Source organism: Salmo salar, chromosome ssa02, assembly GCF_905237065.1.
Source record: "Salmo salar chromosome ssa02, Ssal_v3.1, whole genome shotgun sequence".
Lineage (NCBI taxonomy): Eukaryota > Metazoa > Chordata > Actinopteri > Salmoniformes > Salmonidae > Salmo > Salmo salar.
In genome coordinates, this window is record NC_059443.1 from 2,197,501 (window position 1) to 2,225,334 (window position 27,834).

The window sequence follows — 27,834 nt, forward strand, 5'->3', positions numbered from 1 at the left end:
CATGGAGTAGTATCTACTGTGACATTAGGGTTATAACCACATTAATGTATTATAATGGAGTAGTAGCTACTGTGACATTAGGGTTATAACCACGTTAATGTATTATAATGGAGTAGTATCTACTGTGACATTAGGGTTATAACCATGTTAATGTATTATAATGGAGTAGTATCTACTGTGACATTAGGGTTATAACCATGTTAATGTATCATCATGGAGTAGTATCTACTGTGACATTAGGGTTATAACCACATTAATATATTATAATGGAGTAGTATCTACTGTGACATGAGGGTTATAACCATGTTAATGTATTATAATGGAGTAGTATCTACTGTGACATTAGGGTTATAACCACGTTAATGTATTATAATGGAGTAGTATCTACTGTGACATTAGGGTTATAACCACGTTAATGTATTATAATGGAGTAGTATCTACTGTGTGGGGGGAGAGAGAGAGAGAGAGAGAGAGAGAGACACAGAGGAGAGAGAGAGAGAGAGAGAGAGAGAGAGAGACAGAGAGAGAGAGAGAGAGAGAGAGAGAGAGAGAGAGAGAGAGAGAGAGAGACAGTTCATTCTGAACTAATGTATCCTGCCATGTACCAAAACCACTCTCACGTCAGAGTCTGACAGACAGAGGCAGATGCACCTCCACTGGGTTTGGCTACAGAGAGCTCTATATCTCACATCCCTTCTGATTAGCACAGAACTAGAGTGGCCCAGTACAGAGGGCGCTATGGCAGACTTGTCCAAGTACAATTCTGTGTATGTGTGGTGCTGTATATGCATGAGGAGGAGGAGGAGGTCTGCTCTGGAGGACCCGCTGCTCATCCCATCAACTCCAGATGACCAGATTCTGATTTGTGTGGCGTTGTCGGAGTAAGAGTGTGTATCAGAAATCCAAATTAATGATCAAAACATGAATAAAGAAAAACACATGTTGCAACACTTGTTGTGATTTCTGTTCCACTTCCCAGAAGAGCTGGTACTGTGATGTACTTCTGTTCCACTTCCCAGAAGAGCAGGTACTGTGATGTACTTCTGTTCCACTTCCCAGAAGAGCAGGTACTGTGATGTACTTCTGTTCCACTTCCCAGAAGAGCGGGGACTGTGATGTACTTCTGTTCCACTTCCCAGAAGAGCGGGGACTGTGATGTACTTCTGTTCCACTTCCCAGAAGAGCGGGGACTGTGATGTACTTCTGTTCCACTTCCCAGAAGAGCGGGGACTGTGATGTACTTCTGTTCCACTTCCCAGAAGAGCGGGGACTGTGATGTACTTCTGTTCCACTTCCCAGAAGAGCGGGTACTGTGATGTACTTCTGTTCCACTTCCCAGAAGAGCAGGTACTGTGATGTACTTCTGTTCCGGTTCCCAGAAGAGCAGGTACTGTGATGTACTTCTGTTCCACTTCCCAGAAGAGCAGGTACTGTGATGTACTTCTGTTCAACTTCCCAGAAGAGCGGGGACTGTGATGTACCTCTGTTCCACTTCCCAGAAGAGCTGGTACTGTGATGACCTTCTGTTCCACTTCCCAGAAGAGCAGGTACTGTGATGTACCTCTGTTCAACTTCCCAGAAGAGCAGGTACTGTGATGTACCTCTGTTCAACTTCCCAGAAGAGCTCAGGTACTGTGATGTACTTCTGTTCCATTCAACTAGACTGACTCACTGTTTCTTTCCTTTATACTGGCAATAACAGTATATCACCAGACATTGTATGCCTGATTAGAGGGGGATTCATGGGAACAGCAGGTATGGTTCAGTAAACAAGTCATAACACAGCAACATATACTGAAGAAGCTGGCAGGTCAATACGTCTAAACTATTGGAAATCATTCCAATTCACAAGCTCCTCTTCTGTCAAACCTTCTGGTCACAACACATAAAGCCTTTCTGACAGGATTGAAACCACAATGTTGCAATTACTGTGCTGAGATATAAATGTCAGATATGCTTTATCAAACAGTTTCTTGGCTGCGCTGCCTCTCTGCCCCCGAAGACAAATACAATGAAAACAGAAAACAGTGTGCAATATTGAGACAGGAGAATGTCAGAGTTGCTTTCACTATCTATCACATGCAATCAGTATCACATTTCACTTCTTACGTTTCAGTTGAGAACTGAGCAAAGTGAGCCAAACATTCACATAGGGAAAGACATCATTAAAAGTTCAAAGAGCAGTTTGAATAGAGCACAGCAGGCGCAGGAAGCAGACCTGGAGAGTCAAACAGCTGATCTAATTGTAGAACTCGTGCAGCCAGGTACTCAGGTATTTCTCTGGCATTGTGTTAAAAGCAGTCTGAATACCGGTGTACCGGTCCTTGGTTATGACCCAGACTAGAATGTTCATATTGTTACAAATGTAACAACCATGTGGTTGTCAGGAGTGCAGAATTTCCTGGAATTCTCCCCATATCACATATTTATCACACTAACGAAACACATGCAAACACATGGAGAGAGAGAGATGGAGAAAGAGAGAGAGAGAGAGGGAGAGGGGGGAGGAGAAAGAGGGAGAGGGAGAGGGAGGAGAAAGAGAAAGAAAGAGAGAGAGGGCGAAAGACAGACAGAGTGAATCTTTCTCCTTTACTGTGATAAATATTCCTCACAAAGAGATTCATTATTCACAGAAATGACTACATTTATTCCAAATTTGAACTTATTAAACCCAGAGGAAAAAGTAAAAATACTCATGGGCGAAGGAGCAATGGCTCCTCTTGCAGCCAAATATGTATTTGCCTGCCATAGCCTGAGGGACACTGAATAATAACATCTGCATAGTAAGCAGTAACTTACTTATTATTAATATTATTGTTATTAATATTATTGTTATTACTATTATTATTGTTGTTTATCATTCCAAATAGTAGTGGTATGGGTAGTAATGGTAATGATAACAGTTTAGTGATGGTGGTAGTAGTAGTAGTAGTGGTATGGGTAGTAATGGTAATGATAGCAGTTTAGTGATGGTGGTGGTAGTAGTAGTAGTAGTAGTAGTAGTAGTGGTATGGGTAGTAATGGTAATGATAGCAGTTTAGTGATGGTGGTGGTAGTAGTAGTAGTAGTAGTAGTAGTAGTAGTGGTATGGGTAGTAATGGTAATGATAGCGGTTTAGTGATGGTGGTGGTGGTAGTAGTAGTAGTAGTAGTAGTAGTAGTGGTATGGGTAGTAATGGTAATGATAGCAGTTTAGTGATGGTGGTGGTAGTAGTGGTAGTGGTATGGGTAGTAATGGTAATGATAGCAGTTTAGTGATGGTGGTGGTAGTAGTGGTAGTGGTATGGGTGGTAATGGTAATAATAGCAGTTTAGTGATGGTGGTGGTGGTAGTAGTAGTAGTAGTAGTAGTAGTAGGTGTATGGGTAGTAATGGTAATGATAGCAGTTTAGTGATGGTGGTAGTAGTAGTAGTAGTAGTAGTAGTAGTAGTAGGTGTATGGGTAGTAATGGTAATGATAGCAGTTTAGTGATGGTGGTAGTAGTAGTAGTAGTAGTAGTAGTAGTGGTATGGGTAGTAATGGTAATGATAGCAGTTTAGTGATGGTGGTGGTGGTAGTAGTAGTAGTAGTAGTAGTAGTAGTGGTATGGGTAGTAATGGTAATGATAACAGTTTAGTGATGGTGGTGGTAGTAGTAGTAGTAGTAGTAGTAGTGGTATGGGTAGTAATGGTAATGATAGCAGTTTAGTGATGGTGGTGGTAGTAGTGGTAGTAGTAGTGGTATGGGTAGTAATGGTAATGATAGCAGTTTAGTGATGGTGGTGGTAGTAGTGGTAGTAGTAGTGGTATGGGTAGTAATGGTAATGATAGCAGTTTAGTGGTGGTGGTGGTAGTAGTAGTAGTAGTAGTAGTAGTAGTGGTATGGGTAGTAATGGTAATGATAGCAGTTTAGTGATGGTGGTGGTAGTAGTAGTAGTAGTAGTAGTAGTAGTGGTATGGGTGGTAATGGTAATGATAACAGTTTAGTGATGGTAGTAGTAGTAGTAGTGGTATGGGTAGTAATGGTAAAGATAGCAGTTTAGTGATGGTGGTGGTAGTGGTGGTATGGGTAGTAATGGTAATGATAACAATTTAGTGATGGTGGTGGTAGTGGTGGTATGGGTAGTAATGGTAATGATAGCAGTTTAGTGATGGTGGTAGTAGTGGTAGTAGTAGTGGTATGGGTAGTAATGGTAATGATAACAGTTTAGTGATGGTGGTGGTAGTAGTGGTAGTAGTAGTAGTAGTGGTATGGTAGTAATGGTAATGATAGCAGTTTAGTGATGGTGGTGGTAGTAGTGGTAGTAGTAGTAGTAGTAGTGGTATGGTAGTAATGGTAATGATAGCAGTTTAGTGATGGTGGTGGTAGTAGTAGTAGTAGTAGTAGTAGTAGTAGTAGTGGTATGGTAGTAATGGTAATGATAGCAGTTTAGTGATGGTGGTGGTAGTAGTGGTATGGGTAGTGTCGTGACGTTGTATTAGTTAATGTGACGACTGTTGCTCATCGAATGATTAACGGTTTATAATTGCGTGATTAAATGAATTAAGCAATGAATCAAGCAATTATTAACTCATCAACCTGGGGCACCATGGGAACATTATTTTGATTGAGTTTCTATTTCCCAAATTAACTCAAAGGATATCAGAATATCGATTTTACAACAGTCGCTAAATTAATCAACCTCTTGTCTCATGTCTGAACGTCGCATAATCCGGGAATCTGCACGGACCCGGGCTTCACCAATGAGTTTACCACACCAATCTTAGTTGATTATTTATTTACTAGCAAGCTAAAATGATGATAAAAATACACATACACAAAACACAGTCTAGCTATTGATTAGGACTTAGTATAACGGGCCAACACACTATGGCACGTGTTACCCAAAATGGGGATTTAAAAGAGAGAGAAACCAAGAAAGTACACGAGAGAAATATACATTTGGGTTCATTTGTCAGCCATGCTTATTTAAACCTAGCCTTGCCCCGAACTGCCGCTCTTATGGGTCAGAATATAATGATGTAATTACGTGTTGGAGGTCTCAGATGGGAAGCTCCGCGTGTGTCGTTTAGGCTTCTCAATGACGCACTTCTCCGGCGCAACTCTCTGGTTGTCCTCACGATGTCAGTGTCCTTCTTGGCTTAGGGGTCTGATCCCTCGCCCTTGATCTGAAAGGGGTCTTCTGAGGACAGACAGCTCTGTAGCTCAGAGCTCACAGCTTCGGACTCGAACGGTGTAGATACCATGATTCAATGGAGAGTGGAGGCTGGGTGGTTCGGCTTGAATTCACCCGCTTAGACACAGCTACTCGTCCGTAGCTCGTGTAGAAAAAGATTTCTTTGTCTTCAACCTTGTGTTTCGTTTTGGGGTTCGTTGACTTTGTTAGACCTTCGCTGCAGCTTGGGGTCAATTAGTCTCCTATGTTAATTCTTCACTCTCCTGTCTTATACCCTCGGGTCAGAAGTGGGCGTAACCGCCTTTAGGGCAATTCTCTGGGCGGACCAAGTTAAGGGGCAAGGCCTAGATTTGACTAAAATCCTATTTTAGACACTACCTTCACATCTCATCTTTACCAAAACATTCTCTTTGATTTGGATATTTTCCACACAACGTACAATGTATAAACATCAGGCATATACTGGGAAAACTCTTAAAGGTACAATGTTTTCATAATAACGTCATCTCTTAACCTTTAATAACAATACAAAAGTTACATACATTTTCATATTCCACCTCTCGTCATGACCACCATTGTGGCTGACGGAAACCATTGTTCCAAAGTCCCTTTATTGCATGTTTAATGTTCTGAGGCCAGTTCTCCAGAGGACAAAGGGATTTCTCTGTGGCCTAAGGTTTATTATGGGCGTGAGGTGTCATAAAACCCACCACATCTTCAGACCCCTAGATCTCTCCTCCTCTGTTGGGGTTTTGGGAGATAATCTGTAGGGTGGTGGTCTCCTGTACCCTGACCTGATCAGGACAGTCATGACAGTAGTAATGGTAATGATAACAGTTTAGTGGTGGTGGTGGTGGTAGTAGTAGTAGTAGTAGTAGTGGTATGGGTAGTAATGGTAATAATAGCAGTTTAGTGATGGTGGTAGTAGTAGTAGTAGTAGTAGTAGTAGTGGTATGGGTAGTAATGGTAATAATAGCAGTTTAGTGATGGTGGTAGTAGTAGTAGTAGTAGTAGTAGTAGTAGTAGTGGTATGGGTAGTAATGGTAATGATAACAGTTTAGTGATGGTGGTAGTAGTAGTAGTAGTAGTAGTAGTGGTAGTAGTAGTGGTATGGGTAGTAATGGTAATGATAACAGTTTAGTGGTGGTGGTAGTAGTAGTAGTAGTAGTAGTAGTAGTGGTATGGGTAGTAATGGTAATGATAACAGTTTAGTGATGGTGGTAGTAGTAGTAGTAGTAGTAGTAGTAGTAGTAGTGGTATGGGTAGTAATGGTAATGATAACAGTTTAGTGATGGTGGTAGTAGTAGTAGTAGTAGTAGTAGTGGTATGGGTAGTAATGGTAATGATAACAGTTTAGTGATGGTGGTAGTAGTAGTAGTGGTATGGGTAGTAATGGTAATGATAGCAGTTTAGTGATGGTGGTGGTAGTAGTAGTAGTAGTAGTAGTAGTAGTAGTAGTGGTATGGGTAGTAATGGTAATGATAGCGGTTTAGTGATGGTGGTGGTGGTAGTAGTAGTAGTAGTAGTAGTAGTAGTAGTGGTATGGGTGGTAATGGTAATAATAGCAGTTTAGTGATGGTGGTAGTAGTAGTAGTAGTAGTAGTAGTAGTAGTGGTATGGGTAGTAATGGTAATGATAGCGGTTTAGTGATGGTGGTAGTAGTAGTAGTAGTAGTAGTAGTAGTAGTAGTGGTATGGGTAGTAATGGTAATGATAGCGGTTTAGTGGTGGTGGTGGTAGTAGTAGTAGTAGTAGTAGTAGTAGTAGTGGTAGTGGTATGGGTAGTAATGGTAATGATAGCAGTTTAGTGATGGTGGTGGTGGTAGTAGTGGTAATGATGATGATGGTAGTTGTAGTACTGATGTAATGGTGAAGATGACCGTTATTTAGTTATAAGTTAGTTATAGTTTCATTTTCCATATTTATATTTTTATATTTATTACATTACATTCTACTATTGACTGTTACCATTTTATTGTTATTATTTTTGTATATAATTTTGTATTATTATTATTTACTGCCATTTTATATTATTATTTGTTATTGTTTATCATTTTATTACCATGTATATTGTATACATTGTGGCTTTGGCAATATTGACACAATGTTTTTCATGCCAATAAAGCAGCTTGAATTTTAATTTGAATCAATCAGTAACCAATAGAACACTGTGATCAGAGCTCATTACAAGACTGGCTGCTTTCCCTATCGATCTAAACACACAGTGACACACACACACACACACACACACACACACACACACACACACACACACACACACACACACACACACACACACACACACACGCACACGCAGCGTGCCAGAAATGGGAGAGGGTCTTTCCGTCATTGATTTTCATTCAGATCCCACCATCCACCCACCACACCTAATCCAAAACAACAGTGTGGCTCTGTCCCAAATGGAACTCCATTACCTGCATAATGTAGTCAGGGCCATAGGACTCTGGTCTAAAGTAGTGCACTATGTAGGGAATAGGGCTCTGGTCTAAAGTAGTGCACTATGTAGGGAATAGGACTCTGGTCTAAAGTAGTGCACTGTGTAGGGACTAGGGCTCTGGTCTAAAGTAGTGCACTATGAAGGGAATAGGGCCCTGGTCTAAAGTAGTGCACTATGTAGGGAATAGGGCCCTGGTCTAAAGTAGTGCACTATGTAGGGAATAGGGCTCTGGTCTAAAGTAGTGCACTATATAGGGACTAGGGCTCTGGTCTAAAGTAGTGCACTATGAAGGGAATAGGGCTCTGGTCTAAAGTAGTGCACTATATAGGGACTAGGGCTCTGGTCTAAAGTAGTGCACTATGTAGGGAATAGGGCCCTGGTCTAAAGTAGTGCACTATGAAGGGAATAGGGCTCTGGTCTAAAGTAGTGCACTATATAGGGACTAGGGCTCTGGTCTAAAGTAGTGCACTATGAAGGGAATAGGGCCCTGGTCTAAAGTAGTGCACTATGTAGGGAATAGGGCCCTGGTCTAAAGTAGTGCACTATGTAGGGAATAGGGCTCTGGTCTAAAGTAGTGCACTATATAGGGACTAGGGCTCTGGTCTAAAGTAGTGCACTATGAAGGGAATAGGGCTCTGGTCTAAAGTAGTGCACTGTGTAGGGACTAGGGCTCTGGTCTAAAGTAGTGCACTATGAAGGGAATAGGGCCCTGGTCTAAAGTAGTGCACTATGTAGGGAATAGGGCCCTGGTCTAAAGTAGTGCACTATGTAGGGAATAGGGCTCTGGTCTAAAGTAGTGCACTATATAGGGACTAGGGCTCTGGTCTAAAGTAGTGCACTATGAAGGGAATAGGGCTCTGGTCTAAAGTAGTGCACTATATAGGGACTAGGGCTCTGGTCTAAAGTAGTGCACTATGTAGGGAATAGGGCTGTGTGTTGGTAGATAGGTCTACTGGACAAGTGTAAAAAGGTCTATTCACTCTGAATGAGCCAAGTTCAGTAATAGAAATGTAAAGGGCAGTGAAATACAGTCTGTTGTCCCCCATCACAGACTGTCAACCAATCACCCTGGAGCTTTCCCACAGCCTGGGACCATCTGGCTCTGGAAATGAAATCAGTCCAAAACAACCCTTCCACTGTTCCTGTTCAAGTATTTATTAACCTTCCTATCTGAACGCCTTATCTCTATGAACCCAAGGTCTGCTTTCATGATGGAAGGCAGTATGACCACTTAACAAATAATTCACTCAACTATAGACTAGAACAGAGCACAATAGAACATAAAAAACAGTATTTATATATTATGTTAATGGTCATCACTTGTGTTGCTGCCAACAACAACTGTGTTCTAGTAAACATGGCAACAGGACAGAAAATGCCTTTTCGTGCAGCAACGCAAAGCGACGCGCCTCCCGGTTCAGTCCGTCCAATGGAAAAATCCTATGACATCATAATCAATCAGGTTCAGTCCGTCCAATGGAAAAATCCTATGACATCATAATCAATCAGCTGATCTATTACCGCGAATGTGATCTGACCCCTTTTTTTGTAACTTCTGTTATCAATACATATGATAAGATACGAAAAACAATAGGTGAAAATTAAATAGATAATATTAATATTTAATATCGAACCGAACTTGTTGTGAATAGATGAGATTAAATGAGATTAAAAAGATATATATATGTGAAATGAGATGACTTTCCACCAGACACAACTGATCAACAATGGCACCAAACTCAGTTAAGAACCCCTGTAAAACTAGCTCTGTTCCACTGTGTTAGTGTGCGTCCCTGGACCAGAGCTAGACCCCTGAATAGACAGACTACTGTACCTGTTCTGCCATCCCTGTAGCAGGTTGGTGTATTTATTGAGGACCCCCTCCAGGCGCCGCTTGCGGGTTTGATGCGGAGTAGACCCGCTGTCCCCGGACACCCCACCACGGCTGCCTGCGGTGCCTGCCTCTGAGCTCAGGCTGTGCGGACACGGACCGCCACCTCCTCCGTCCAACCTCTGTGCGGCGGGATTCCCATGGCAGGATGCGGGGTTGATCGTGTTGGAGCCTGGGTGCTTGTCCATAGTTGAGATTTAGTCTAACGATAAAATGATTATCTTGTTTTAGAAGGTGTAAAACCGAACGATAAGAAGATTGAATGCAGTGGAGATTCCAGAACAGGGTGATAACCACATTCTCCGTTAGTGCCGCTTCTTGGAGAATATGGACCCTGTACTGTCTTCTGCTGAGAGAAGAAGAGAGAGGAGAAGAGGAGAGAACAAGAGGAGAGAATAGGGGTATTCCGTGTCTTGCTGCGGTGTTGGTGTGTGTGGCTCTGACGTTTCTGCGTTTTTTCTACTGGAAATCCCGGGATGGTCACTCCCTTTGACTGCCAGCCAACCACGACACTGGTGTACCTCTAGAATACAGAGTTATATACATCATCGCTGAGAACACACGGATTCACCACAGTTTATTCACCACACACAAGGATCCCAACGTACATGCATGATGTGTGGGACATTCAATATTTCATTTCGAATAGGTTCAAAATAGGACGATGTCATTTAACCTATTTGATATGAAAATGTAAGGCTATTCAATTAATATTCTTCTTGAATTTCTTCCAGAAAAGAGACATTAGTAAACATTGCAACAATTGTCTTGCAATTTATCAGGGGACAGACATCAGATGAAATAGGATAATAAACTTCTACCTGCTAATTGTAACAAACATAAAAAAACTCGAAATCCCAGAATCCTCCAGTGCGGCATCTCCTTGGTGATGTCATTTACAGTAGTCCAGTCTGTAGTAGCGTAGCGGCTCTCTCTTGTCTCCTCTCCATAAATCCACTCCACATATCATCTGTCACTAGTTACCTATATCTTCGAAATCAATACATTTTGAACAGTTTCTTCTCCGGAAGCATATAGGAAACATCTCCAATGGCGTCGCCTCTGAAAGTGTGTATTGTCGGCTCTGGAAACTGGTGAGTTCAGTCACTGTCAATGATCACTGTTGCTCCTATCGATGACAGGCAACATGCCGTGCAACCTCTAGAGATGGTAAGATAGATGTTACTGGGCCAGTTGGCTAGCTAGAGCAGCATTAGTGTCTGTCTCTTACCGTGTAGGTATCTCTCTCTCTGGCGCAGAGGCGAGCGCGGCTCCATTGGATAACATCGACGTTACATTGTAGATATTGTCAAGGAGAACATGAGCAGAGAGCAACGTGGGGGTTTCAATCCACTTATGTTGAGGCGACTACAATGCATTTCTGTACGATAATGTTTTAAGGATAATGTTTATGACATGAGCAAATTCTTGACAAAGGACAAGGCAGAATATTATAGGTTATCCATTCTAAAATAATGGTGAACAGTTATGATAATAATTTTGATCGTTTTTTGCTATTGTCTCTTGCCACAGGATGATGGTAAATGGTATATTGTAGAGAAGTGTAATGTACATAAATGATTCTTCTTCCCTACAGGGGTTCAGCCATTGCCAGGATAATCGGCAGTAATGCTCAGACCCTGCAGCGTTTTGCCACCACGGTCAAGATGTGGGTGTTTGAGGAGAACGTGAACGGCAGGAATCTCACAGACATCATCAACACAGACCATGAGAATGTCAAGTACCTGCCTGGATACAAACTACCTGACAATGTGGTGAGAGGACTTTCTGAACAGAAATGAGTTTAAACAAAGACTGAATGCTTGTAGTTTACACAATCACCAACCCCCCCCCCTCTCTCTCCGCCCTCCCCCTGCTCTCTCACCCTCCTTCCCTCTCTCTCTCACCCCCCCCACTTTCTCACCCTCCTTCCCTCTCTCTCTCACTCCCCTCTCTCACCCTCCTTCCCTCTCTCTCTCACTCCCCTCTCTCACCCTCCTTCCCTCTCTCTCTCACCCCCCTCTCACCCTCCTTCCCTCTCTCTCACCCCCCCCTCTCAACAGGTGGCGGTACCCCAGCTCCAGGATGCTGCTGAGGGGGCTGACCTCCTAGTGTTCGTGGTTCCTCACCAGTTCATCAGGAAGCTGTGTGATGAGATGGTGGGATGTGTCTCCTCCCAGGCCAGGGGAATCACACTCATTAAGGTAAGAGTTTCACGCCGCCCAACGTCCTACTCTTATGTTTACTCTCCAACCTAAAACACATAAGGGCTCACAAGGCTATATGGAGCCCTCTCATTTCTCAGTGTTCTCCTCCTCACAAGGCTATATGGAGCCCTCTCATTTCTCAGTGTTCTCCTCCTCACAAGGCTATATGGAGCCCTGTCCAGTCTGCCTGTCCTGACCTCAGTGACAGCAGGGTAGAAACACTACCTGTCCTGACCTCAGTGACAGCAGGGTAGAAACACTACCTGTCCTGACCACAGTGACAGCAGGGTAGAAACACTACCTGTCCTGACCTCAGTGACAGCAGGGTAGAAAACACTACCTGTCCTGACCACAGTGACAGCAGGGTAGAAACACTACCTGTCCTGACCTCAGTGACAGCAGGGTAGAAAAACACTACCTGTCCTGACCTCAGTGACTGCAGGGTAGAAAACACTACCTGTCCTGAACTCAGTGACAGCAGGGTAGACAAAACATTACCTGTCCTGACCTCAGTGACAGCAGGGTAGAAAACACTACCTGTCCTGACCTCAGTGACAGCAGGGTAGAAACCACTACCTGTCCTGACCTCAGTGACAGCAGGGTAGTAAACACTACCTGTCCTGACCTCAGTGACAGCAGGGTAGGAAACACTACCTGTCCTGACCTCAGTGACAGCAGGGTAGAAAACACTACCTGTCCTGACCTCAGTGACAGCAGGGTAGAAACACGACCTGTCCTGACCTCAGTGACAGCAGGGTAGAAAACACTACCTGTCCTGAACTCAGTGACAGCAGGGTAGAAAACACTACCTGTCCTGACCTCAGTGACAGCAGGGTAGAAACCACTACCTGTCCTGACCTCAGTGACAGCAGGGTAGTAAACACTACCTGTCCTGACCTCAGTGACAGCAGGGTAGGAAACACTACCTGTCCTGACCTCAGTGACAGCAGGGTAGAAAACACTACCTGTCCTGACCTCAGTGACAGCAGGGTAGAAACACGACCTGTCCTGACCTCAGTGACAGCAGGGTAGAAAACACTACCTGTCCTGAACTCAGTGACAGCAGGGTAGAAAACACTACCTGTCCTGACCTCAGTGACAGCAGGGTAGAAACACTACCTGTCCTGACCTCAGTGACAGCAGGGTAGAAAAACACTACCTGTCCTGACCTCAGTGACAGCAGGGTAGAAAACACTACCTGTCCTGACCTCAGTGACAGCAGGGTATAAACACTACTTGTCCTGAACTCAGTGACAGCAGGGTAGAAAACACTACCTGTCCTGACCTCAGTGACAGCAGGGTAGGTAAACACTACCTGTCCTGACCTCAGTGACAGCAGGGTAGAAAACACTACCTGTCCTGACCTCAGTGACAGCAGGGTAGAAACCACTACCTGTCCTGACCTCAGTGACAGCAGGGTAGAAAACACTACCTGTCCTGACCTCAGTGACAGCAGGGTAGAAAACACAACCTGTCCTGACCTCAGTGACAGCATGGTAGAAAACACTACCTGTCCTGACCTCAGTGACAGCAGGGTAGAAAACACTACCTGTCCTGACCTCAGTGACAGCAGGGTATAAACACTACCTGTCCTGACCTCAGTGACAGCAGGGTAGAAAACACTACCTGTCCTGACCTCAGTGACAGCAGGGTAGGAAACACTACCTGTCCTGACCTCAGTGACAGCAGGGTATAAAACACTACCTGTCCTGACCTCAGTGACAGCAGGGTATAAACACTACCTGTCCTGAACTCAGTGACAGCAGGGTAGAAAACACTACCTGTCCTGACCTCAGTGACAGCAGGGTAGGTAAACACTACCTGTCCTGACCTCAGTGACAGCAGGGTAGAAAACACTACCTGTCCTGACCTCAGTGACAGCAGGGTAGAAAACACTACCTGTCCTGAACTCAGTGACAGCAGGGTAGAAAACACTACCTGTCCTGACCTCAGTGACAGCAGGGTAGGAAACACTACCTGTCCTGAACTCAGTGACAGCAGGGTAGAAAAACATACAGACAGATGTAGCCATATACCATATACCTACCCAATGGGTTTAATGACCTGTTGTTCTATTTAAAAATATCTTGATTAACCAGGAAAGTAAAGTCTTGTGTAATTTGGTTAGATGCTGAATGTTTACGTAGTCTGTCCACAAGAGCTTATTTATCTAATGGTGCATATGGTCTCTCTGCCATGGTCTACCTAGATCTGTCATACATTTATGTAGTTAAAAAGAACCATCTTTTAAATCAGATGATGTAGTTAGAACAGCTTTATAACTGTATCAGGGTTCTCTCTCCCCTTTCTGTATTAAACCTCTGGATTGGGCCAGAGCGAGGCCTTGTATTAAACCTCTGGATTGGGCCAGAGCAGGGCCTTGTATTAAACCTCTGGATTGGGCCAGAGCGGGGCCTTGTATTAAACCTCTGGATTGGGCCAGAGCAGGGCCTTGTATTAAACCTCTGGATTGGGCCAGAGCAGGGCCTTGTATTAAACCTCTGGATTGGGCCAGAGCGGGGCCTTGTATTAAACCTCTGGATTGGGCCAGAGCAGGGCCTTGTATTAAACCTCTGGATTGGGCCAGAGCGGGGCCTTGTATTAAACCTCTGGGTTGGGCCAGAGCGGGGCCTTGTATTAAACCTCTGGATTGGGCCAGAGAAGGGCCTTGTATTAAACCTCTGGATTGGGCCAGAGCAGGGCCTTGTATTAAACCTCTGGATTGGGCCAGAGCAAGGCCTTGTATTAAACCTCTGGATTGGGCCAGAGCAGGGCCTTGTATTAAACCTCTGGATTGGGCCAGAGCAGGGCCTTGTATTAAACCTCTGGATTGGGCCAGAGCAGGGCCTTGTATTAAACCTCAGGATTGGGCCAGAGCTGGGCCTTGTATTAAACCTCAGGATTGGGCCAGAGCAAGGCCTTGTATTAAACCTCTGGATTGGGCCAGAGCAAGGCCTTGTATTAAACCTCTGGATTGGGCCAGAGCAGGGCCTTGTATTAAACCTCTGGATTGGGCCAGAGCAGGGCCTTGTATTAAACCTCAGGATTGGGCCAGAGCAGGGCCTTGTATTAAACCTCAGGATTGGGCCAGAGCGTGGCCTTGTATTAAACCTCTGGATTGGGCCAGAGCAAGGCCTTGTATTAAACCTCTGGATTGGGCCAGAGCAAGGCCTTGTATTAAACCTCTGGATTGGGCCAGAGCAGGGCCTTGTATTAAACCTCTGGATTGGGCCAGAGCAGGGCCTTGTATTAAACCTCAGGATTGGGCCAGAGCAGGGCCTTGTATTAAACCTCTGGATTGGGCCAGAGCTGGGCCTTGTATTAAACCTCTGGATTGGGCCAGAGCAGGGCCTTGTATTAAACCTCTGGATTGGGCCAGAGCAGGGCCTTGTATTAAACCTCAGGATTGGGACAGAGCGGGGCCTTGTATTAAACCTCTGGATTGGGCCAGAGCGGGGCCTTGTATTAAACCTCTGGATTGGGCCAGAGCAGGGCCTTGTATTAAACCTCAGGATTGGGCTAGAGCAGGGCCTTGTATTAAACCTCTGGATTGGGCCAGAGCAGGGCCTTGTTTTAAACCTCTGGATTGGGCCAGAGCAGGGCCTTGTATTAAACCTCTGGATTGGGCCAGAGCAGGGCCTTGTATTAAACCTCAGGATTGGGCCAGAGCAGGGCCTTGTATTAAACCTCAGGATTGGGCCAGAGCAGGGCCTTGTATTAAACCTCTGGATTGGGCCAGAGCAGGGCCTTGTATTAAACCTCTGAATTGGGCCAGAGCGGGGCCTTCTATTAAACCTCTGGATTGGGCCAGAGCGGGGCCTTGTATTAAACCTCTGGATTGGGCCAGAACGGGGCCTTGTATTAAACCTCTGGATTGGGCCAGAGCGGGGCCTTGTATTAAACCTCTGGATTGGGCCAGAGCGGGGCCTTGTATTAAACCTCTGGATTGGGCCAGAGCGGGGCCTTGTATTAAACCTCTGGATTGGGCCAGAGCAGGGCCTTGTATTAAACCTCTGGATTGGGCCAGAGCAGGGCCTTGTATTAAACCTCTGGATTGGGCCAGAGCAGGGCCTTGTATTAAACCTCTGGATTGGGCCAGAGCAGGGCCTTGTATTAAACCTCTGGATTGGGCCAGAGCAGGGCCTTGTATTAAACCTCAGGATTGGGCCAGAGCTGGGCCTTGTATTAAACCTCAGGATTGGGCCAGAGCAAGGCCTTGTATTAAACCTCTGGATTGGGCCAGAGCAAGGCCTTGTATTAAACCTCTGGATTGGGCCAGAGCAGGGCCTTGTATTAAACCTCTGGATTGGGCCAGAGCAGGGCCTTGTATTAAACCTCAGGATTGGGCCAGAGCAGGGCCTTGTATTAAACCTCAGGATTGGGCCAGAGCGTGGCCTTGTATTAAACCTCTGGATTGGGCCAGAGCAAGGCCTTGTATTAAACCTCTGGATTGGGCCAGAGCAAGGCCTTGTATTAAACCTCTGGATTGGGCCAGAGCAGGGCCTTGTATTAAACCTCTGGATTGGGCCAGAGCAGGGCCTTGTATTAAACCTCAGGATTGGGCCAGAGCAGGGCCTTGTATTAATCCTCTGGATTGGGCCAGAGCTGGGCCTTGTATTAAACCTCTGGATTGGGCCAGAGCAGGGCCTTGTATTAAACCTCTGGATTGGGCCAGAGCAGGGCCTTGTATTAAACCTCAGGATTGGGCCAGAGCAGGGCCTTGTATTAAACCTCAGGATTGGGCCAGGGCAGGGCCTTGTTTTAAACCTCTGGATTGGGCCAGAGCAGGGCCTTGTATTAAACCTCTGAATTGGGCCAGAGCAGGGCCTTCTATTAAACCTCTGGATTGGGCCAGAGCGGGGCCTTGTATTAAACCTCTGGATTGGGCCAGAACGGGGCCTTGTATTAAACCTCTGGATTGGGCCAGAGCGGGGCCTTGTATTAAACCTCTGGATTGGGCCAGAGCGGGGCCTTGTATTAAACCTCTGGATTGGGCCAGAGCGGGGCCTTGTATTAAACCTCTGGATTGGGCCAGAGCAGGGCCTTGTATTAAACCTCTGGATTGGGCCAGATCAGGGCCTTGTATTAAACCTCTGGATTGGGCCAGAGCAGGGCCTTGTTTTAAACCTCTGGATTGGGCCAGAGCAGGGCCTTGTATTAAACCTCTGGATTGGGCCAGAGCAGGGCCTTGTATTAAACCTCAGGATTGGGCCAGAGCAGGGCCTTGTATTAAACCTCAGGATTGGGCCAGGGCAGGGCCTTGTTTTAAACCTCTGGATTGGGCCAGAGCAGGGCCTTGTATTAAACCTCTGGATTGGGCCAGAGCAGGGCCTTGTATTAAACCTCTGGATTGGGCCAGAGCGGGGCCTTGTATTAAACCTCTGGATTGGGCCAGAGCGGGGCCTTGTATTAAACCTCTGGATTGGGCCAGAGTGGGGCCTTGTATTAAACCTCTGGATTGGGCCAGAGCGGGGCCTTGTATTAAACCTATGGATTGGGCCAGAGCAGGGCCTTGTATTAAACCTCTGGATTGGGCCAGAGCGGGGCCTTGTATTAAACCTCTGGATTGGGCCAGAGCGGGGCCTTGTATTAAACCTCTGGATTGGGCCAGAGCGGGGCCTTGTATTAAACCTCTGGATTGGGACAGAGCAGGGCCTTGTATTAAACCTCTGGATTGGGCCAGAGCAGGGCCTTGTATTAAACCTCTGGATTGGGCCAGAGCAGGGCCTTGTATTAAACCTCTGGATTGGGACAGAGCAGGGCCTTGTATTAAACCTCTGGATTGGGCCAGAGCAGGGCCTTGTATTAAACCTCTGGATTGGGCCAGAGCAGGGCCTTGTATTAAACCTCTGGATTGGGCCAGAGCAGGGCCTTGTATTAAACCTCTGGATTGGGACAGAGCAGGGCCTTGTATTAAACCTCTGGATTGGGCCAGAGCAGGGCCTTGTATTAAACCTCTGGATTGGGCCAGAGCAGGGCCTTGTATTAAACCTCTGGATTGGGCCAGAGCAGGGCCTTGTATTAAACCTCTGGATTGGGCCAGAGCAGGGCCTTGTATTAAACCTCTGGATTGGGCCAGAGCAGGGCCTTGTATTAAACCTCTGGATTGGGCCAGAGCAGGGCCTTGTATTAAACCTCTGGATTGGGACAGAGCGGGGCCTTGTATTAAACCTCTGGATTGGGCCAGAGCAGGGCCTTGTATTAAACCTCTGGATTGGGACAGAGCGGGGCCTTGTATTAAACCTCTGGATTGGGCCAGAGCAGGGCCTTGTATTAAACCTCTGGATTGGGACAGAGCAGGGCCTTGTATTAAACCTCTGGATTGGGCCAGAGCAGGGCCTTGTATTAAACCTCTGGATTGGGCCAGAGCGGGGCCTTGTATTAAACCTCTGGATTGGGACAGAGCGGGGCCTTGTATTAAACCTCTGGATTGGGCCAGAGCAGGGCCTTGTATTAAACCTCTGGATTGGGCCAGAGCAGGGCCTTGTATTAAACCTCTGGATTGGGCCAGAGCAGGGCCTTGTATTAAACCTCTGGATTGGGCCAGAGCAGGGCCTTGTATTAAACCTCTGGATTGGGACAGAGCAGGGCCTTGTATTAAACCTCTGGATTGGGCCAGAGCAGGGCCTTGTATTAAACCTCAGGATTGGGCCAGAGCAGGGCCTTGTATTAAACCTCTGGATTGGGCCAGAGCAGGGCCTTGTATTAAACCTCTGGATTGGGACAGAGCAGGGCCTTGTATTAAACCTCTGGATTGGGACAGAGCAGGGCCTTGTATTAAACCTCTGGATTGGGCCAGAGCAGGGCCTTGTATTAAACCTCTGGATTGGGCCAGAGCAGGGCCTTGTATTAAACCTCTGGATTGGGCCAGAGCAGGGCCTTGTATTAAACCTCTGGATTGGGCCAGAGCAGGGCCTTGTATTTAACCTCTGGATTGGGCCAGAGCGGGGCCTTGTATTAAACCTCTGGATTGGGACAGAGCAGGGCCTTGTATTAAACCTCTGGATTGGGCCAGAGCAGGGCCTTGTATTAAACCTCTGGATTGGGCCAGAGCAGGGCCTTGTATTAAACCTCTGAATTGGGACAGAGCAGGGCCTTGTATTAAACCTCTGGATTGGGCCAGAGCAGGGCCTTGTATTAAACCTCTGGATTGGGCCAGAGCAGGGCCTTGTATTAAACCTCTGGATTGGGACAGAGCAGGGCCTTGTATTAAACCTCTGGATTGGGACAGAGCAGGGCCTTGTATTAAACCTCTGGATTGGGCCAGAGCAGGGCCTTGTATTAAACCTCTGGATTGGGCCAGAGCAGGGCCTTGTATTAAACCTCTGGATTGGGCCAGAGCAGGGCCTTGTATTAAACCTCTGGATTGGGCCAGAGCAGGGCCTTGTATTAAACCTCTGGATTGGGACAGAGCAGGGCCTTGTATTAAACCTCTGGATTGGGCCAGAGCAGGGCCTTGTATTAAACCTCTGGATTGGGCCTGAGCATGGCCTTGTTTTAAACCTCTGGATTGGGACAGAGCAGGGCCTTGTATTAAACCTCTGGATTGGGCCAGAGCAGGGCCTTGTATTAAACCTCTGGATTGGGCCAGAGCAGGGCCTTTGTAAAGAGGGATTTGTGTGGTTAAGAAGACAGGATTTTCTGAGAAGCTTTATTTTAGTGGAGAGGCTTGTAAAACTATTACTACATAATTAACTACAGGCTCATTTGTTTTTTGAGAGAGGATAGTCCTCCCGTTCTCCAAGAATGTAATCAGACAATTATGGTGTTGGGATTCATTTAATAGGCTTCTCTCTCTTATTCAGCCTACTCTCTCTCTCTCTCTACTGACAATGAATGTATTAATGCCTAGTCTTCAGTCAGTGACAACTACTTCTGCAGAGTTCTAGTTATTCAGGAAGAAAACGAACCCACAGTACCTTGGCTTGGCCTAGTTTGTTTCTGTCACCAGCTGGTTCTGTCTCTCTCCACGGCAACTAAACTCCCACATCTGGCTTATGATGTTTGAATATTTCAAGAGTGATGTTTGCGGGGACATGATATGCTCTCCTCTCGGTACTCCCATCCCTGTCCCAGATTGAGTTAGCATCAGCAGGAGAGAGTAGGCTAATATCAGGGGGAGTAGAGTAGTTAACTCTGGATCTACTGTAGTGTCCTGTCTGTCTGTCCGTCCGTCCGTCCGTCCGTCCGTCCGTCCGTCCGTCCGTCCGTCCGTCCGTCCGTCCGTCCGTCCGCCCGCCCGCCCGCCCGCCCGCCCGCCCGCCCGCCCGCCCGCCCGCCCGCCCGCCCGCCCGCCCGTCCGCCCGCCCGCCCGCCCGCCCGCCCGCCCGCCTGCCTGCCTGCGTAGGCTAAGATATTTTCTCTCACATTGCCGTGTAAAACAAATGGAATGAAAGACACTATAGAAGCATGTAGCTGTGTCTTGTCCCCACAGGGAATAGACGAGGGCCCGGAGGGCCTGAAGCTCATCTCAGACATAATCAGGGAGAAGATGGCTATCGACGTCAGTGTTCTGATGGGAGCTAACATCGCCAACGAGGTGGCAGCAGAGAACTTCTGTGAGACCACCATCGGTAAGAATACCCTCAGCATCACTTATCAATATAATTGCATAGACATTTTGTATACAGGAATGTAGAAGAAAGCTGTGAAGTTATTTGATAACTATATGGAATGAGATAGATAGTAATTAATACAATAAGCTTTGACAGAGATGAAGTGATAGGCTGTCTATGTGTTGGATGTAAAACATGTTGCTTTACCAGGCAGTAAGATCATGGAGAACGGCCTGCTCTTCAAGGAGCTCCTGCAGACTCCTAACTTCAGGATCACAGTGGTGGACGATGCAGACACTGTAGAGCTCTGTGGAGCCCTGAAGGTAACTCTAATACACTGTAGAGCTCTGTGGAGCCCTGAAGGTAACTCTAATACACTGTAGAGCTCTGTGGAGCCCTGTAGGTAACTCTAATACACTGTAGAGCTCTGTGGAGCCCTGTAGGTAACTCTAATACACTGTAGAGCTCTGTGGAGCCCTGTAGGTAACTCTAATACACTGTAGAGCTCTGTGGAGCCCTGAAGGTAACTCTAATACACTGTAGAGCTCTGTGGAGCCCTGAAGGTAACTCTAATACACTGTAGAGCTCTGTGGAGCCCTGAAGGTAACTCTAATACACTGTAGAGCTCTGTGGAGCCCTGAAGGTAACTCTAATACACTGTAGAGCTCTGTGGAGCCCTGTAGGTAACTCTAATACACTGTAGCGCTCTGTGGAGCCCTGAAGGTAACTCTAATACACTGTAGAGCTCTGTGGAGCCCTGAAGGTAACTCTAATACACTGTAGAGCTCTGTGGAGCCCTGAAGGTAACTCTAATACACTGTAGAGCTCTGTGGAGCCCTGAAGGTAACTCTAATACACTGTAGAGCTCTGTGGAGCCCTGAAGGTAACTCTTAAGTACTCGCCCCAGTGTGTGTGTGTGTGTGTGTATGTGCATGGTAGTGTGTGTGTGTGTGTGTATGTGCATGGTAATGTGTGTGTGTGTGTATGTGCATGGTTGTGTGTGTGTGTATGTGCATGGTAGTGTGTGTGTGTATGTGCATGGTAGTGTGTGTGTGTATGTGCATGGTAGTGTGTGTGTGTGTGTGTGTGTGTGTGTGTGTGTGTGTGTGTGTGTGTGTGTGTGTGTGTGTGTGTGTGTGTGTGTGTGTGTGTGTGTGTGTATGTGCATGGTAGTGTGTGTGTATGTGCATGGTAGTGTGTGTGTGTGTATGTGCATGGTAGTGTGTGTGTGTATGTGCATGGTAGTGTGTGTGTATGTGCATGGTAGTGTGTATGTGCATGGTAGTGTGTGTGTGTGTGTGTGTGTATGTGCATGGTAGTGTGTGTGTGTGTGTGTGTATGTGCATGGTAGTGTGTGTGTGTATGTGCATGGTAGTGTGTGTGTGTTTGTGCATGGTAGTGTGTGTGTGTATGTGCATGGTAGTGTGTGTGTGTATGTGCATGGTAGTGTGTGTGTGTATGTGCATGGTAGTGTGTGTGTGTATGTGCATGGTAGTGTGTATGTGCATGGTAGTGTGTGTGTATGTGCATGGTAGTGTGTGTGTGTGTGCATGGTAGTGTGTGTGTGTATGTGCATGGTAGTGTGTGTGTGTATGTGCATGGTAGTGTGTGTGTGTATGTGCATGGTAGTGTGTGTGTGTATGTGCATGGTAGTGTGTGTGTGTGTGTGTGCATGGTAGTGTGTGTGTATGTGCATGGTAGTGTGTGTGTGTATGTGCATGGTAGTGTGTGCATGGTAGTGTGTGTGTGTGTATGTGCATGGTAGTGTGTGTGTGTGTGTGCATGGTAGTGTGTGTGTATGTGCATGGTAGTGTGTGTGTATGTGCATGGTAGTGTGTATGTGCATGGTAGTGTGTGTGTGTGTGTGTGTGTGTATGTGCATGGTAGTGTGTGTGTGTGTGTGTGTATGTGCATGGTAGTGTGTGTGTGTATGTGCATGTTAGTGTGTGTGTGTTTGTGCATGGTAGTGTGTGTGTGTATGTGCATGGTAGTGTGTGTGTGTATGTGCATGGTAGTGTGTGTGTGTATGTGCATGGTAGTGTGTGTGTGTATGTGCATGGTAGTGTGTATGTGCATGGTAGTGTGTGTGTATGTGCATGGTAGTGTGTGTGTGTGTGCATGGTAGTGTGTGTGTGTATGTGCATGGTAGTGTGTGTGTGTGTGTGCATGGTAGTGTGTGTGTGTATGTGCATGGTAGTGTGTGTGTGTATGTGCATGGTAGTGTGTGTGTGTGTGTGTGCATGGTAGTGTGTGTGTATGTGCATGGTAGTGTGTGTGTGTATGTGCATGGTAGTGTGTGCATGGTAGTGTGTGTGTGTGTATGTGCATGGTAGTGTGTGTGTGTATGTGCATGGTAGTGTGTGTGTATGTGCATGGTAGTGTGTGTGTATGTGCATGGTAGTGTGTGTGTGTATGTGCATGGTAGTGTGTGTGTGTGCATGGTAGTGTGTATGTGCATGGTAGTGTGTGTATATGTGCATGGTAGTGTGTGTGTGTGTGCATGGTAGTGTGTGTGTGTGCCTGGTAGTGTGTGTGTGTGCATGGTAGTGTGTATGTGCATGGTAGTGTGTGTGTGTATGTGCATGGTAGTGTGTGTGTGTATGTGCATGGTAGTGTGTGTGTGTATGTGCATGGTAGTGTGTGTGTATGTGCATGGTAGTGTGTGTGTGTATGTGCATGGTAGTGTGTGTGTGTGCATGGTAGTGTGTATGTGCATGGTAGTGTGTGTGTATGTGCATGGTAGTGTGTGTGTGTGTGCATGGTAGTGTGTGTGTGTGTGTGCATGGTAGTGTGTGTGTGTGCATGGTAGTGTGTATGTGCATGGTAGTGTGTATGTGCATGGTAGTGTGTGTGTATGTGCATGGTAGTGTGTGTGTGTGCATGGTAGTGTGTATGTGCATGGTAGTGTGTGTGTGTGTGTGTGTGTGCATGGTAGTGTGTGTGTGTATGTGCATGGTAGTGTGTATGTGCATGGTAGTGTGTATGTGCAAGGTAGTGTGTGTGTGTGTGTGCATGGTAGTGTGTGTGTGCATGGTAGTGTGTGTGTATGTGCATGGTAGTGTGTGTGTGTATGTGCATGGTAGTGTGTGTGTGTATGTGCATGGTAGTGTGTGTGTGCATGGTAGTGTGTGTGTATGTGCATGGTAGTGTGTGTGTATGTGCATGGTAGTGTGTGTGTGTATGTGCATGGTAGTGTGTATGTGCATGGTAGTGTGTATGTGCATGGTAGTGTGTATGTGCATGGTAGTGTGTATGTGCATGGTAGTGTGTATGTGCATGGTAGTGTGTGTGTGTGTGCATGGTAGTGTGTGTGTATGTGCATGGTAGTGTGTGTGTGCATGGTAGCGTGTATGTGCATGGTAGTGTGTGTGTATGTGCATGGTAGTGTGTGTGTGCATGGTAGTGTGTGTGTGCATGGTAGTGTGTATGTGCATGGTAGTGTGTGTGTGCATGGTAGTGTGTGTGTATGTGCATGGTAGTGTGTGTGTGTATGTGCATGGTAGTGTGTGTGTGTATGTGCATGGTAGTGTGTGTGTGTATGTGCATGGTAGTGTGTGTGTATGTGCATGGTAGTGTGTGTGTGCATGGTAGTGTGTGTGTGCATGGTAGTGTGTATGTGCATGGTAGTGTGTGTGTGTGTGCATGGTAGTGTGTGTGTGCATGGTAGTGTGTGTGTATGTGCATGGTAGTGTGTGTGTGTATGTGCATGGTAGTGCGTGTGTATGTGCATGGTAGTGTGTGTGTATGTGCATGGTAGTGTGTGTGTGTGTTCATGGTAGTGTGTGTGTGTGTGTGCATGGTAGTGTGTGTGTGCATGGTAGTGTGTGTGTGTATGTGCATGGTAGTGTGTGTGTGTATGTGCATGGTAGTGTGTGTGTATGTGCATGGTAGTGTGTGTGTGTGTTCATGGTAGTGTGTGTGTATGTGCATGGTAGTGTGTGTGTGCATGGTAGTGTGTGTGTGTGTGTGCATGGTAGTGTGTGTGTGCATGGTAGTGTGTGTGTGCATGGTAGTGTGTGTGTGCATGGTAGTGTGTGTGTGCATGGTAGTGTGTGTGTGCATGGTAGTGTGTGTGTGCATGGTAGTGTGTGTGTGCATGGTAAATGGTAAGGCTGTGGTAATAACCTGTTGCCTGTATGTTTTCTTCTCTCTTCCTCAGAACATTGTAGCAGTAGGAGCAGGGTTCTGTGATGGGCTGAGGTGTGGGGACAACACCAAGGCAGCGGTAATCAGACTAGGACTGATGGAGATGATAGCCTTCGCTAAGCTCTTCAGTAAAGATGGCGTCGTCTCCTCTGCAACCTTCCTGGAGAGCTGCGGCGTGGCTGACCTCATCACGACCTGCTATGGAGGACGCAACCGGCGCGTTGCCGAGGCCTTCGCCAAGACAGGAAAGGTAAGGACACCACCCCATGGCAACGTTACACCACCCCATGGCAACGTTACACCACCCCATGGCAACGTTACACCACCCCATGGCAACGTTACACCACCCCATGGCAACGTTACACCACCCCATGTCAACGTTACACCATCCCATGTCAACGTTACACCACCCCATGTCAACGTTACACCACCCCATGTCAACGTTACACCACCCCATGGCAACATAACACCACCCCATGGCAACGATACACCACCCCATGGCAACGTTACACCACCCCATGGCAACGATACACCACCCCATGGCAACATAACACCACCCCATGGCAACGTTACACCACCCCATGGCAACGATACACCACCCCATGGCAACATAACACCACCCCATGGAAACGATACACCACCCCATGGCAACGTTACACCACCCCATGGCAATGATACACCACCCCATGGCAACATAACACCACCCCATGGCAACATAACACCACCCCATGGCAACGTTACACCACCCCATGGCAACGTTACACCACCCCATGGCGACGATACACCACCCCATGGCAACGTTACACCACCCCATGGCAACGTTACACCACCCCATGGCAACGTTACACCACCCCATGGCAACGTTATACCACCCCATGGCAACGATACACCACCCCATGGCAACGATACACCACCCCATGGCAACGATACACCACCCCATGGCAACGTTACACCACCCCATGGCAACGTTACACCACCCCATGGCAACGTTACACCACCCCATGTCAACGTTACACCACCCCATGGCAACATAACACCACTCCATGGCAACGTTACACCACCCCATGGCAACATAACACCACCCCATGGCAGCGTTACACCACCCCATGTCAACGTTACACCACCCCATGGCAACATAACACCACCCCATGGCAACGTTACACCACCCCATGGCAACGTTACACCACCCCATGGCAACGTTACACCACCCCATGGCAACGTTACACCACCCCATGGCAACGATACACCACCCCATGGCAACGTTACACCACCCCATGGCAACGTTACACCACCCCATGGCAACGTTACACCACCCCATGGCAACGTTACACCACCCCATGGCAACGTTTTCACCTCCCATGTCAACGATACACCACCCCATGTCAACGTTACACCACCCCATGGCAACGTTACACCACCCCATGGCAAGGTTACACCACCCCATGTCAACGTTACACCATCCCATGTCAACGTTACACCACCCCATGGCAACGTTACACCACCCCATGGCAACGTTACACCACCCCATGGCAACGTCACACCACCCCATGTCAACGTTACACCACCCCATGGCAACGTTACACCACCCCATGGCAACGTTACACCACCCCATGGCAACGTTACACCACCCCATGGCAACGTTACACCACCCCATGTCAACGTTACACCACCCCATGGCAACGTCACACCACCCCATGGCAACGTTACACCACCCCATGTCAACGTCACACCACCCCATGTCAACGTCACACCGCCCCATGGCAACGTTACACCGCCCCATGGCAGCGTTACACCACCCCATGGCAACGTTACACCACCCAATGGCAACGTTACACCACCCCATGTCAACGTTACACCACCCCATGGCAACGTTACACCACCCCATGGCAACGATACACCACCCCATGGCAACGTTACACCACCCCATGGCAGCGTTACACCACCCCATGGCAACGTTACACCACCCCATGGCAACGTTTTCACCTCCCATGTCAACGTTACACCACCCCATGGCAACGTTACACCACCCCATGGCAACGTTACACCACCCCATGGCAACGTTACACCACCCCATGTCAACGTTACACCACTCCATGGCAACGTTACACCACCCCATGGCAACGTTACACCACCCCATGGCAACATTACACCACCCCATGGCAACGTTACACCACCCCATGTCAACGTTACACCACCCCATGTCAACGTTACACCACCCCATGGCAACGTTACACCACCCCATGGCAACGTTACACCACCCCATGTCAACGTTACACCACCCCATGGCAACATAACACCACCCCATGGCAACGTTTTCACCTCCCATGTCAACGTTACACCACCCCATGGCAACATAACACCACCCCATGGCAACGTTTTCACCTCCCATGTCAACGTTACACCACCCCATGGGAACGTTACACCACCCCATGTCAACGTTACACCATCCCATGGGAACGTTACACCACCCCATGGCAGTGTAAACAGTATAGGCCTAACTCCTACACAGATACATGGTAATGTCATGTATTTGTCTCCCTGCTAGACTATTGAGGTCCTGGAGCAGGAGATGTTGAATGGACAGAAGCTCCAGGGTCCTGCTACCTCAGCTGAAGTCTACCACATCCTCAAACAGAAGGGACTGGTGGATAAGTGAGTCCCTTTCTGTCTTCCTCTCTCTCTCTCTCTCTCTCTCTCTCTCTGGTCGATCCAGATACAGTACCTAGCCAAATGTAGTCTGTCACCCATTCCACCTGTATTACCCTGTGGTCCCGGCCATGAGCCCAGACTTGATCTAATGATGGGAGAGAGAGAGGGGGGTGGTTGTATCTTTCCATTTTAACTGTCATTCTGTTGTGTCTTTCCCAGGTTCCCTCTGTTTGTGGCAGTGTATCAGATCTGTTTCGAGGGCAAGCCGGTACAGGAAATGATCTCCTGTCTACAGAGTCACCCAGAGCACCTGTGAGTGCAGCTAGCTAGGTATGCTAGGCTAACTTCAGATAGCAGAGCTAGCTCCATCTCTCCTCTCCAGCTGCTCTCCTCTGACCTCTATCTATAGAGAAGCTGTTCTTTCAAACAACCTACCCTCCTTCCTTCCTTCCTCCCCACCCTACCCTTCCTTCCCTCCCTCCCTCCCTCCCTCCCTCCCTCCCTCCCTCCCTCCCTCCCTCCCTCCCTCCCTCCCTCCTTCCCTACCCACCCCTTCCCTCCCTCCCTCCCCACCCTACCTCCCCCTTCCCTCCTTCCCCTACCCACCCCTTCCCTCCCTCCCCACCCTACCCTACCCTTCCCTCCCTCCCTCCCTCCCTCCCCTCCTGTCCCTACCTACCTACCCTCCTTCCCTCCCTCCCCTCCTTCCCCTTCCCTCCCTCCTTCCCTCCCTCCCCTCCCCAGCCCTTCCCTCCCTCCCTCCCTCCCTCCCCAC

General features: G+C 47.5%; 2 protein-coding genes across 2 annotated transcripts in view; one reads left to right on the top strand and one right to left on the bottom strand.

The window, feature by feature from the left end:
• Window positions 1-10,137, bottom strand: part of LOC106590999 (oxysterol-binding protein-related protein 10) — a 133,377-nt gene extending 123,240 nt beyond the window's left edge. Inside the window, 1 exon segment of the mRNA XM_045712704.1 lies at window positions 9,446-10,137. Within this exon segment, the coding sequence (XP_045568660.1) occupies window positions 9,446-9,690 (245 nt within the window). The 5' untranslated portion in view covers window positions 9,691-10,137.
• A 242-nt stretch (window positions 10,138-10,379) lies between these two features.
• Window positions 10,380-27,556, top strand: LOC123727366 (glycerol-3-phosphate dehydrogenase 1-like protein). The gene is made up of 8 exons (XM_045696437.1): window positions 10,380-10,596; window positions 11,100-11,277; window positions 11,566-11,706; window positions 20,144-20,282; window positions 20,475-20,587; window positions 24,424-24,660; window positions 26,956-27,062; window positions 27,279-27,556. Exons 1-8 carry the CDS (start codon window positions 10,553-10,555, stop codon window positions 27,373-27,375), a joined length of 1,056 nt encoding a protein of 351 aa, XP_045552393.1. The 5' UTR covers window positions 10,380-10,552; the 3' UTR covers window positions 27,376-27,556.
• Window positions 27,557-27,834: the final 278 nt, after the last annotated feature.

Bases quoted from the DNA above. Each gene is read 5' to 3' on its own strand.
- LOC123727366 (XM_045696437.1), top strand. From the start codon at position 10,553: ATGGCGTCGCCTCTGAAAGTGTGTATTGTCGGCTCTGGAAACTG. The intron at 20,283-20,474 runs GTAAGAATACCC...TTGCTTTACCAG, and splicing joins CTTCTGTGAGACCACCATCG to GCAGTAAGATCATGGAGAAC. The intron at 24,661-26,955 runs GTAAGGACACCA...TCTCCCTGCTAG, and splicing joins CCTTCGCCAAGACAGGAAAG to ACTATTGAGGTCCTGGAGCA.